This window comes from Physella acuta, unplaced genomic scaffold (assembly GCF_028476545.2).
Source record: "Physella acuta isolate Inbredline_101_S28 unplaced genomic scaffold, ASM2847654v3 ptg000091l, whole genome shotgun sequence".
In the NCBI taxonomy this organism is placed as follows: domain Eukaryota; kingdom Metazoa; phylum Mollusca; class Gastropoda; family Physidae; genus Physella; species Physella acuta.
The window spans coordinates 206,267-219,743 of record NW_026731611.1 but is presented as its reverse complement, the minus strand read 5'-3'; the positions used below and the strand labels follow the sequence as shown (position 1 = coordinate 219,743).

Below are 13,477 nucleotides of genomic sequence, written 5' to 3'. Positions count from 1 at the left end.
TTTAAAAAGTGCTTTATTTCACTTACATACATTTTGTTACATTTCCTAATTTTGCCAAATTCTTAAAAAGAAATTGAAACAGTTGTTCATAAAATTTACAGCAGTTTTATTTTACTTATTGTTTGTTTCAACATATAAATTGTTTTCTATGGCAAGAAGAATGAAGAATATAGTTAAATTAAATAAATAAGTTTCTAAATGTTGTGATAATTGGTGCATGGTTTCTAGTTTATTAAAAATTGGATCAAGTACAACTAATCAACCACTATTGTTTAATGTACACTGTATAAGGTTAAAAACAAAAATAAATTTCACATTTCATACATGATCATCTATAAGTTGCATAATGATCAAGTTAAAATATTTCTGCTGAGGATTAGCTTGTCTTTGTATTGCATAATAAAATATACAAAAATAATACAGTTGTGCTAGTAGTGTATGACTGTACATTTCACTTAATAAATAAAATAATCCAGTTACATTCACAGATATGCTTTAATAATAATAATAATCAAAGTAAAAAATTTCAGTTTATAATATACTGATTTCAATTACTTGAGATAACTTTTAAAACCACAGTAGAGCTTAGCTAAAGCACATGAAGACAGTAGAAGATGGTCTCAGACAGACTCATCTGCAAAATTGACAAAGTTCAGAACATTGGTTTGAGAATAATGACAGGAGCCATGAAAACAACACCCATAAAAGCTATGGAGAAAATAGCCGCTCTTAGCTCAATAGAAGAAAGAAGAGAATCAAAAATCCTCACTCATTACACAAAGCTAGAGGCACTGGAAAACCATAACCTAAAACAAAAACTCCAGAAACCCAGTCCATCAACCAGACTACAAAGAACAAGTTTCATCAAAGAAGCAAAGAATCTGAAAAAGAAATATGAAATCAAAAATATCATTCCTGAAGCAATAAAAACTCAAAACCTCTCCCCGCCTTGGATCTCCCACTGTCACTTAACCATTATTGACTCAATAGACACCATAGGAAAAAAATCTGACTATGATCTAGAAGAACTTAAGAAAATAACAAATAAACACATTAAGGATCAGTACCCCAGCAATACCTGGATTAGAGTTTTCACAGATGGCTCAGCTGAAGATGCCACAAAAAACGGCGGGGCTGGCATCCTTATTGAATGGCCAAGCGGAAAAAGCCTGGAAAAGGCAATAGCCACAGGCAGCCTATCCGACAATTTTTAGGGCAGAAAAAGAAGCTTTAGAACACGCAGCAAACCTCCTGTCAGAACACCCTGAATCACCGAATAGTCAGATTGTATTTCTTACAGATGCCAAATCAGTCCTGCAATCCCTACAAAATCCGGAGTCCTATATTCAAACACTCATGACAGCACTAGAGAGGCTAAAAAATACCTGCAGCAGAATTGTGCTGCAGTGGATCCCGGGCCACTGCCAGATCCAGGGTAACGAGATCGCAGACCAGCTGGCAAAAATTGGGGGAAAGAAACCACAACCGGAAATTTCGCTACACCCAAAAGAAATAAAAAGAATAATTAAACACAAACAAACGCAAATGTGGTCTGTCACACACCCTCACTACATTAAAGACGACGGCTATTACAATTTAACACGAAAACAACAATACATAATCTTTCGACTTAGAACAGGCCACAACAGACTAAATCAACACATGCACAAAAAACTGAAGGTTGGGTGTAGCGAAATGTGCCCTTGTGGCAAGGCCCCGGAAAACACGGAGCACGTACTCCAGGATTGTACTCTGTATAGCCAGGCAAGAGGCAGACACTGGCCCCAGCCCACCCCACTCAGGGAAAAATTATATGGGACACCTGACAAACTGGAAACCACAGTCCGGTTTGTCCATGAAGTTGGACTTGTTGTCTGAATCCTCCACCATATTCAAAAATTAAGAACGAAGAAGAAGAAGAAGAAGAAGACTCATCTGTTGTGGAAAAGGAATTTACAATATGGTACACATCCAGATTTATTGAAACTTCAATGTGAAGTGTATGGTATGGGCAACAATTTTACCAAACAACACATTAACAAATAATTATGCTCACAAACATTTCATTTATAAATACAACATAAAAGGATTTACTTTACATATGTACATTTTGTATTTCACATTTATTTAAACTTAGAATCATTGAAGGCTCTATTCAGTTAGCTGTATACATCATATAGCTTCATAAAAAATGATAAAATAATCTAATTTGTATAGTTATGGAAGTTGGGTAACTATGAAAACAAGTTTTAAACAAACTTGTTAGATTTATATCCCTTAGTTTCCAACATTAAATGTTTCAAAATTTTGATTAAGGCTTAATTAAACGCTTGATTAGTGTAGGCATAATCTGGTAAAACATGCTTAGTCGTGTCCAGCATCCTAACACCAGGGCTTTCTAGATCACTTAGCTTGCTGTCTTGTTGCTGTCCAGATGTGATGTGGTAAACAGGGCTGTTTAGTCCATGTGGTTTGTGGTCTTGTGGCTGCCCAGGTGTGGTGATGTGGTACACTGATGAAGACTAATGAAAAGAAAATACATATAAATGTTAAAGTTTGGAGATGAGAAAACTGGTGGTATAAAATAAGAAATGATGAGTTCACATTAAAATATATATTTCATTGGGCAAAGAGGATAAACACAGGACTCATTAGAGAGGAATATGTTAACACTATGGAACAAAAAAAATTTCAGAAAGAAAAGATGGCACCATCAAAGTTGTAGGGTTTCTTCTTCTTTGTCATAACAACTTCAATACAATGATCAATTCAATAAATAAAAAACTTCAAACACTAACCTTTCTCCAGCTCTTGCAAGAATATTTGTAGTATGTCCGTTCATCTATTTCCTTCCCTTTATTGCAGCCTGCTCAACGTATATATAAATAAGTCATATATATAAATACATATTTTCATGTCTTTTTATCTTTGACTCACAATATAGGACAGACACTATCATGGCAACAATTATATGACTTACATGTGAGGGCAGACACTATCATGGCAACAATTATATGACTTACATGTGAGGGCAGACACTATCATGGCAACAATTATATGACTTACATGTGAGGGCATATCATGGCAACAATTATATGACTTACATGTGAGGGCAGACACTATCATGGCAACAATTATATGACTTACATGTGAGGGCAGACACTATCATGGCAACAATTATATGACTTACATGTGAGGGCATATCATGGCAACAATTATATGACTTACATGTGAGGGCATATCATGGCAACAATTATATGACTTACATGTGAGGGCAGACACTATCATGGCAACAATTATATGACTTACATGTGAGGGCAGACACTATCATGGCAACTACTATTGAAATAATGAGAGCAAGTGTTGCATAGTGGATATAAGACAGGCGAACTGGAGCACTATGTGAAAAAAAAAGAAATTTTATAAATTAAAATAATTACTTGCTAGATATACAGGTTATAAATATAATCAGTTTAAATTTATATGAAAGTAAATTGGATTTGGAAATTCTAAAATACAGGATTAAAAACAAAAAAACAATGAAGAAAAACACTATACAAGTAACATTTAGATTATATATATATATATATATATATATATATATATATATATATATATATATATATATATATATATATATATATATATATATATATATATATATATATATATATATATATATAAGGGTCCATGTTATGGGCTATGGTCTGGTCTATATATTTAGAGTCTATATAATATATATTATATAGGCCTATTATCATTTTAATCGAAATTCATAAAAAACTATTTTTTTTTTTATTTCTAAATTTTAATACAAATATCAGTGTTTTATTTTAAACAAAAGCTGCTTTATTTAACTAATTAATTTGCTTGCATATCTTAAATCATCCCAATAGTAATAGTGTACAGTGTACACTGTACACTACTGACACAGAATATGAAAAAAAAAACAACTCACGCCTGAGTTATGGGGATTGATGAATCATTGAAGTTGATGTTTGTGCCCACAATTTGAAAAGTATTGTTTGTGTCTTGACTGGTACAGCCATCTGTTCTCAAAGGGAGATCAATATTTGGCCCTGGGGTTAGAATTGGTTCGATTCCCACATACAAGGATACAGCCAAGCTTGTTACAAGTCCTGCTCCAGCCCCCTAAACAATAGAATTCAAGTTTTAAATTAACCATGGGAGACAACTCATTGCATAGTTTACAAGCAAGTAAAACAGGGCCTAGCAAAGACCATCTTTCGGTTATCATGATTAACTTACTTGCCACATTTGTTTACAATGTACTTAAATGAAGGATATGTAATAAAGTCTAAGATTAATGTATTCATATTTAGGCCCAATTTTTATGAAGTGTTGATAAAATTGGAAATATTATAAAAAACATAAAAAATACAAAACAATAGGCCTATTTAAAACCTACTAACTTTTGTTTTGGGATAGATCTAGAATAGATCTACGTCAAAATCAAAGGGTCAATATCTTTTGTTTTACATAGGGGAGATAATTCGTATTCAAGAAATTACATAGTATAATAGAGTTATAGAACATTACCTATAACAAAAAATATTGCATATGAAGAACCTACCCAGCTATTTACAAAAGGTATAAATATCCCGTTGATGATAAGACCCAGCAGGGGTCCACCGATGACACCAAAAACTATGAAGGACAAGGCCAAAGACGTTCTGCCCAAGAGGTCAGCACCATATGTAAGTCCAATCGTGACAAAGCCAAATAGAATCGCTGGGCGAAACAAACAAAACTTATAACCTGTGTACTCTCGTAACATAGGAGACACGGCGTTATAGAAACAAAACTTATTATAACCTGTGTACTCTCGTAACAATAGGGCTGGTAAGTAGGTCACCAACCAGTTTTACGGCTCAATAAAACCTGCATGAGCCATAGAACTGGTTGGCGACCTACTTACCAGCCCTATAGGAGACACGGAGTTATAGAACATTTGCATGTTTCTAAACTACAAAAATTAATTAGGAAAATATTAAATGTCGATCGTGTATGTACTTTTATGACAGCTAATCTAAATTTAAACAAAAATAAGTCAATGTATTAAAATTGGTCAGTTTTGAAAAACTAACTTAAATTAAAAAAATTTTCAAAAAAAAAAAGTTAAAATGTTTACACGAGTTATTGGCCTTGGCTCTAATAATAACTGAATATCTACATCTAATGCACGTCATCAATGTTCAGTAACTCTCAACATCTAATCCACGCCATCAAAGTTCAGTAACTCTCAACTTACTTAACACAGTGGCAGCTATCGTGGAGACACGCTTTGATGGACTCTGCTTGTGAACTCGTGAGTGCCAAGGTTTGTAGAGGTCTTCTAAGGTGACAGCAGCCAGTGAGTTCACGCCCGAGGACACGGTACTGTGGGATGTGGGTGGGGGGGGGGGAGATGTGTGGGGTTAGTTAGTATAGATAACCCAAGTTTTAAACTTAAGAAAGGGAGAATCAGTAGTAAGTACTGACCGAAGTGATGACAACACTGCTAAACACGTACCTTATTGACGCACCAAAAATAGCTGCTACAAACAACCCAGGTAATCCGGGGAAAGAACCCAGAGTATCCAAGACAAACAAGGGAACTAACTGAAAAAAATAAATATATTTAAAAATCTTTAAAATATATAAAAATCTAATTTTTCTTCAAAGATTAACTGGAGTATGGTTAATCTGAGAAAAGATCAACACACCTGGTCTCGTTTAATCCCTGCCGAGAGAGGGTCGCATGTCTCATAGTAGGCGAACATGACTAGCCCTAGTAGACTGAGTATGGTCAGGTAACAGAGCCACATGGGCAGGTTCAGAAGCAGGGCCCTGGTGGTAGGTAGATGTTATGGCATAATTCAAGCACATCCCCATACACATATTGCTTTTATACCCTACCACAATAACCAACTGCTTGTATAATACAATATTGGAGAGTGCATGGATATTTATGGAGGATATATATATATATATATATATATATATATATATATATATATATATATATATATATATATATATATATATATATATTGCTAAGACGTTTAGCACCTATTCACAATCGTTTATGAGTTTATGAAAGCCGCAGTGCCACTGTGCACGTCGTCCCTACATAACAGCTTCACCCTCCCTACATAATAGTTCCACCTTCTCATCATAATAGCCCCACCCTCCCTACATAATAGCCCCACCCTCCCTACATAATAGCCCCACCCTCCCTACATAATAGCCCCACCCTCCCTACATAATAGCTCACCCTCCCTACATAATAGCCCCACCCTCCCTACATAATAGCCCCACCCTCCCTACATAATAGCCCCACCCTCCCTACATAATAGCCCCACTCTCCCTACACAATAGCCCCACCCACCACAGAGTGACAAATGTTAAAGCCTCCTCTGAAAAGACAAGCGACTCACAATTTGGACTCTCTCAGTGTCCGAACACTGGCATATCTCTGTAGGTTTGCCTGATTGGCGCCATACACTGTCATCATGTTGATGCCCCCGCCCACCACCAATGTCCAAAACGTGTGACGAACAAACGGATCGGGATTCATGCTAGAAATCATTGGAAGAACACACAAAAGTATAATTTGGTTATTAACGTCATGGAAAGTGTATGAGTATATAATTAGGATCTGTTTTATCTGTCAGTGTTTTTTTAAAAAGAGGATGAAATGGATTTTTTTCTGTTTATTTATTGATATCTAGGCTCAGATGTTTATTACTATCTTAATACTCAGTCAAACTTTCTTTTCGATAACCGTATCAGAGTAATAACGTTAAAAAAAAACAACTGATAGTTTGTTATGCTGATAGGTCACTTGTCTTTCTCGCTTTCGTTAGAAACAGAAACATGTTAGATAATTATAGAACATTGATGTCACGATCTATAAATAGATTTGTCTGCATCCCCGAGCAAATGATTAAAGAAAATCCCTTGCTAGTCGGAAATAAAGCGAAATACTAAGGGATTAGTGTAATCACGGCCTGTCAGCTGACTGATCACGTGTGAGGGATCTGCTGGATTGTCACGCTGATCGCCGCGGGGAAGTGACGTCACCAATGTCATGGCTGTCAGTGTCGCATGTCAGTGATACGTGTTACTATAATGCATCTAACCCGGACATTTCCGTTCTAAACTTTCGAATCAGTTCGACTTGTCATACTGTTTCGCTGACATTGTAGTCAGTATTTAATGTATTCACACGGGATGGTCCGCTACAAGAAGACTTTCTGTCAGCGTGTTTATACAATATTTGCAGGTTAAAGGATCTGTATTGTTTCCGCACAGTAGTTTTCTGTACACTGTCATGTACCAGGAGAGTACTAATAACAACTGACAACTATAAGCACAACATACTTCCAAAGTCATCTAGAGTTATCCCTATTGTCAACGATTCTTGCTCTCTCTTTCAAGGCAAATGTCTGTCACGAATTATATGCTAGTGTTTACTCTTCCATTCCTATGCGTACATCTGACAGCTCTGGTCAAGCGCGTGCCCCTATCACGTTCAGACCTTGTTGTTTTGACCTCTGTGACCCCCCACATTCACGCCCCTGCATACCATACGCCACAGGTTTCTCGTTACAATAACATTAATTAGTTTTCTCCTGGCCTTAAAGTAAGGGGTTAACCCCACCCCTTGGAAAGCTGTCAAACAGTGTTTGTAACTATCCTCTAGTTACACACACACAGACACACACACACTATATATATATATATATATATATATATATATATATATATATATATATATATACATACAAATATCCGTATGTATGTATTTATGTATATTACCAAGACACATCCATCAATAATTAATACATAGAATGTATTATCGGCTGTAGATATAATTTTGACTTTAAAAATAACCCCGTGAAGATAGATCTCTGTTCACGTTAAAATATCTGTCAAGGAAGTCACCGGATCCCTCCCCTGTCAATCCACAGCCGAAATAGCAGGTTAATCCGTTTTATTAATTCTTATAACCTGAGGCTTTACAAAAATTCTAAAAGGATGGCTCGGTGTCGCCTGTACTAAGCGGACATCCACGAGGCGAGAGAACTACAAAAATAACAGCTTTAAATTTACATTAGGGGACTTTACATTTGACACCATTTACGTGAACCGCGACACGTTATGTGATAGTTTAACACCAGCCATTTTTGTGACACAGTTATACACCCGCCATCTTTGATGCACTCACTCAAACCGAGGCAGCCTCGCGCCCGTCCTGGAAATGTCCCAAACTTGTGTCCAGCCTCCCACGTCCTCGGCGCCCTTGAACATGACGACCAGCAGGCCGACCCAGACGACCAGCAGACGGAAGGCGTCTGTCCACACCACGGCCTTGATCCCGCCCTGAGGAGGAAACAGTCAAGTATAAACTCTCTCTTGGTTTCAGTCACGTCTACACTCTATTTAATGAACTGTTGCTCATTTACATTGGTTTCACGATCGTATGGATTCTAAACACCAGATTAGACCCATGTAAACACACCAGCAGGTGCCAAAAGAGTGAACAGCTAGGTGATATCATTGCTGTCACTTTGTCTAGAAAACTCGACCTTTACCAACACAGTTCCAACTAACGTAGGCTATGGTTTAAGCACCAAAGAAATAAATCAAACAATAAACTAAAATTGCAATGAGGCCTGTGTTGTATAGTTTAGTTTTACCACAATGATGTGCTCTGAGGCACGTACGGACTAGTATGTATTACAGCCTGTCCCTCCATTATCTCTCCCCCCCCCCCTAACACACAACCAATGGTTCAATTAAAAATGTTTTTTTTTATCTATGCATGAAGATTGTAGTATTCGTATTTATAAAAAAATAGTAAAGTCACTTTCTGTAACAAAAGTTCACAATAAAGTATGTGTCCTGGATGTGTGTGCACATCTGAATGAGAACCACTGCCCAGACTGACATTGATAATAAAGTCTATGTCCGGGGGATGTGTGTGTACATCCGAATGAGAACCACTGCCCAGACTGACATTGACAATAAAGTCTATATGGGGTGGGGGCGGTGTGTACATCCGAATGAGAACCACTGCCCACACTGACATTGATAATAAAGTCTATGTCTTGGGTGTGTGTGCACATCTAAATGAGAACCACTGCCCACACTGACATTGATAATAAAGTCTATGTCTTGGGTGTGTGTGCACATCTAAATGAGAACCACTGCCCACACTGACATTGACAATAAAGTCTATGTCTTGGGGGTGTGTGTACATCCGAATGAGAACCACTGCCCAGACTGACATTGACAATAAAGTCTATGTCCGGGGGATGTGTGTGTACATCCGAATGAGAACCACTGCCCAGACTGACATTGACAATAAAGTCTATATGGGGTGGGGGCGGTGTGTACATCCGAATGAGAACCACTGCCCACACTGACATTGATAATAAAGTCTATGTCTTGGGTGTGTGTGCACATCTAAATGAGAACCACTGCCCACACTGACATTGATAATAAAGTCTATGTCTTGGGTGTGTGTGCACATCTAAATGAGAACCACTGCCCACACTGACATTGATAATAAAGTCTATGTCTTGCGGGTGTGTGTACATCTGAATGAGAACCACTGCCCACACTGACATTGCGTACAGACAAGAAAAAAAAACAACTTACAATCGAGGTGTACAGCGTACAGAACAATCCCATGGCTAGTATGGAGATTTCCTTCGACAGCCCAGTTACTGTAAACAATTGTTCTAAATTTAGTTCATATCAAAGTGCAACGTAAGGATGTCTGATAAAGGGAAGTAAGTACAAGGGGACTATTAACTGGGGTCAAAATAGCAATGCTGAAATTTTAAAAAAGCTAGAACTGCCTAAATTGTTTTCAATATTGACGAATTAAATTCTTACACTTATTTCACAATCATGTGTTAACAATTAAAAACATTGAAAACGTAGTTTTTTGTGTGTGTCAATAAAAAATTTGAACACTTCCGGTTTCGTCAACCGGAGTGCAGTTGCCTACCTTGACTTAATGCAACAGCAGGAGCGTACAACACGGCCGCCATGTAGGTCAGCTGGAATAAATAGATGACGTGTTAGCTACAGTTTCTAAAAATATCCGGTGTCAGACAACATTGTCTTTTAAGTAAAAAAATATTTTTGTAACGATAAAATTAAATATAAATGAAAGTTTATTTGGCTAATAGATCTAGGCAAGTCCAGCAGTGATATATGAACAGAATAATACGTTTATTATAGACAAGAATAATTAACTCACTATGATTATAGACAAGATTATACTCACAATGATTATAGAGAGAAGATTATACTCACAATGATTATAGAGAAAAAGATTATATTCACTATGATTATAGAGAAGAAGATTATACTCACTATGATTATAGAGAAGATTATACTCACAATGATTATAGAGAAGATTATACTCACTATGATTATAGAGAAGATTATACTCACAATGATTATAGAGAAGAGTATAGAGCCACTGTATCGTATGACGTAGTTGAACCTCAGCTCCAGGTACTGTTGGGTTAAAACATTTTTAATCGAGTTACGTTCAACAGTAACGTATTATTTTCAAAAGTAATATGGTATATTCAACTGTAACATGTTACGTTCAACAATAAAAGTTTTTTTTGAAAAGTAAAATTTTACATTCAATAGTATCATGTTACGTTCAAAAGTAATATTTTATATTCAACTGTAATATTTTATATTCAACAGTAACTTTTTACATTGATCAATAACATGTAACATTAAACAGTAACATTTAAAACAATGACAAGAATGTATTGACAATCTGACCGTAGACAACTTACATAATGAATATTTTAGAATCAAAATTTAACTTAAAAAACTAAAAGATATAACAGTCAACATTGATAGATGAAGTAGAGTTATTCTGTTCTCTAGACATGACATTTTGAACACCCCAACGAACCGGAGTGCCTGAGTGTTTAAACGTCACACGAAGTTACACTAGTAGTGAATCTGTGCTAATAGTGACGTCAGTGTTTCTTTCAGACTTTTTTCTCCGGGGGGGGGGGGGGGGAGGGGGCACTGAAATTTCCGAGGGGGACGGGGCGTACACTGCTAAAAGGATATATTTCCTATATAAATTCTATTTCGCTCGGGGGGGGGGGGGGGGGTCGCGAAGAGATGCATGAAAGAAACTCTGAGTGACTTCATATAAAAAATTGGAGATCTCACTGAAACAAGAATCAACTTGTCTGTGTTCCCGTTAAATTGTCAAGGCCACGGTCAAATGATGGGTCGTCTGCTAGTGAAACTCACCTCATAGGCGTTGTTGAGGTGCAGCTTGTAGAAGATGGGCAGTATGAAGTAGGCCACGAAGAGAAAACAGGGGATAAAACCCAAGGCCCACAACCACTGCTCGCCTCCCCTTGAGTAGACCTCAACGGGGATTCCCAGAATGGTGGTGGCGCTAGTGAAGGTCGCGCTCAAGGACATTGCTACCGGAAGTACTGGGAGTTTCCCGCCTCCTGTAGAAATGTTCATCAATGTTTAATAAATATTTATAAAATCAATTTTAGGGGGCTAAATTTATTTTTGGAAACAGTTCATCGATTTTCAAAGAAGTATTGCACAGGGTGTTAAAAAGATTATGTTGAATTTTTAAAAATTCAAGGTCACCGAAGTCACGTGTTTCCTTAATCACACAACAGATCTGTGCGTGACATTACAAGACATTAAAGTCCAGGTAACAAAGGGAGGGAAGTCAAATCTGCTATTTCATCCCGCCCTGATTATCAAACCTTGTTCTAATTCTGTCTAATCCCCTGCATCCATTTCACCTGATACCTTCAGTTTCTCCATAAGCCGATGTGGATTATAACGCGTATGTTTTAAGTGAAATTTAATCTGTTTGGATATTTACAATTATTTGGCTTATTTTCAACTTTGTCTAATCGTTTCTTAATCCTTTAGCAACAGCTTTTTCCCACAACAGTACAAAGTATCATGCTCAGTGTTACACAAAGTAATGCTCAGTGTTACACAAAGTAATGCTCAGTGTTACACAAAGTAATGCTCAGTGTTACACAAAGTATCATGCTCAGTGTTACACAAAGTATCATGCTCAGTGTTACACAAAGTATCATGCTCAGTGTTACACAAAGTAATGCTCAGTGTTACACAAAGTAATGCTCAGTGTTACACAAAGTAATGCTCAGTGTTACACAAAGTATCATGCTCAGTGTTACACAAAGTATCATGCTCAGTGTTACACAAAGTAATGCTCAGTGTTACACAAAGTAATGCTCAGTGTTACACAAAGTATCATTCTCAGAGTTACTCAAAGTATCATGCTCAGTGTTAGACAAAGTATCATGCTCAGAGTTAGACAAAGTATTACTTTCCGTGTTTAGGCTCCCGACCAATAGGCTCCCGACAAAATGACTCCAGACATATTGACAAAAGAAATCGTATGACCACTTTGGCATAAGCGTAACCATTTAATCCAACCCACCAAAGACACGCAGAACCTACATACACTACCACCATCATCTCTTTAAATGCCTGAATGAAAAACTCCGGGAACTAGCAATTAATAAACAAACCGAGATTTAAAATTTTGACGATGTTTTATTAACCTCCGATTGCTTACGTTAAAAGCGAGCACAGAAGTTTAAATGTATGACATATATGATGTTTACAGGATGAACGACGGGTTGTTTGAATAAACTACAAACAAGGTTACTTATGACGTCACTATGTGAAACAAACGGACTTAAGCTCGGTGGAGTTGAGATTTTCGGAATTGCAATTGTGTGCTCTACTGCTCCACCACGCCGCTACATCAAAACATTAATTAATTAATTAATTAATTAAGATGGACGATTAAAGGGATTAAATTGACTATAACACAATACAAGTTGACCTACCGGTTATCATGTCGTTGGCTCCAGACTTCTTTTGTCGCCTTGACCTGATGCCGAAGACCAGCCCAACGACTGAAGACACGGCCAGGATGACACTGAACACCAGGTAGTCCTGCCACTTGAAGGTCACGAACGTGCTGGCCCCCATGACGATTAGAAGCTACACTCACACACTACACACGTTTGTTTCGTTGGTTTATATTCGCCCTGAATGATTCCTACTTTTGAAAAAAAATATTTCAGGATGAGATATCAAACAAAGCTCTCACAATAGTACACATAATTGTCTCTTTTACATGAGATTAGAATGATTCCCACTTTTACAGAAAAATATATGAAAAAGATATGAAACAAAGCTCTCACAATAACAATCAAATTTGTTTCAGTGTTAGATTCGGTTTGAATGATTCCGAATTTTAAAGAAAAAAAAATGTCGGAGTTGGATTTCTAACTAATCGCTCACAGTGGAACAAACAATTGTTTCGTTGGTTTATTTTCGATTTGAATGTTTGCAACTTTTAAAGAAACAACTTGTTTATTTGTGAGGTGATCGATGT

General features: G+C 36.9%; 1 protein-coding gene across 1 annotated transcript; it reads right to left on the bottom strand.

Moving 5' to 3' along the window:
• Positions 1–5,484: 5,484 nt before the first annotated feature.
• On the bottom strand, positions 5,485–13,068 carry LOC131928834 (sodium-dependent multivitamin transporter). The gene is made up of 9 exons (XM_059284972.1): positions 12,924–13,068; positions 11,314–11,522; positions 10,477–10,542; positions 10,025–10,076; positions 9,670–9,737; positions 8,234–8,388; positions 6,441–6,581; positions 5,727–5,850; positions 5,485–5,622 (listed from the first exon to the last, which is right to left on the bottom strand). The coding sequence occupies exons 1-9, from the start codon at positions 13,066–13,068 to the stop codon at positions 5,485–5,487; spliced, it is 1,098 nt and encodes a 365-aa protein (XP_059140955.1).
• Positions 13,069–13,477: the final 409 nt, after the last annotated feature.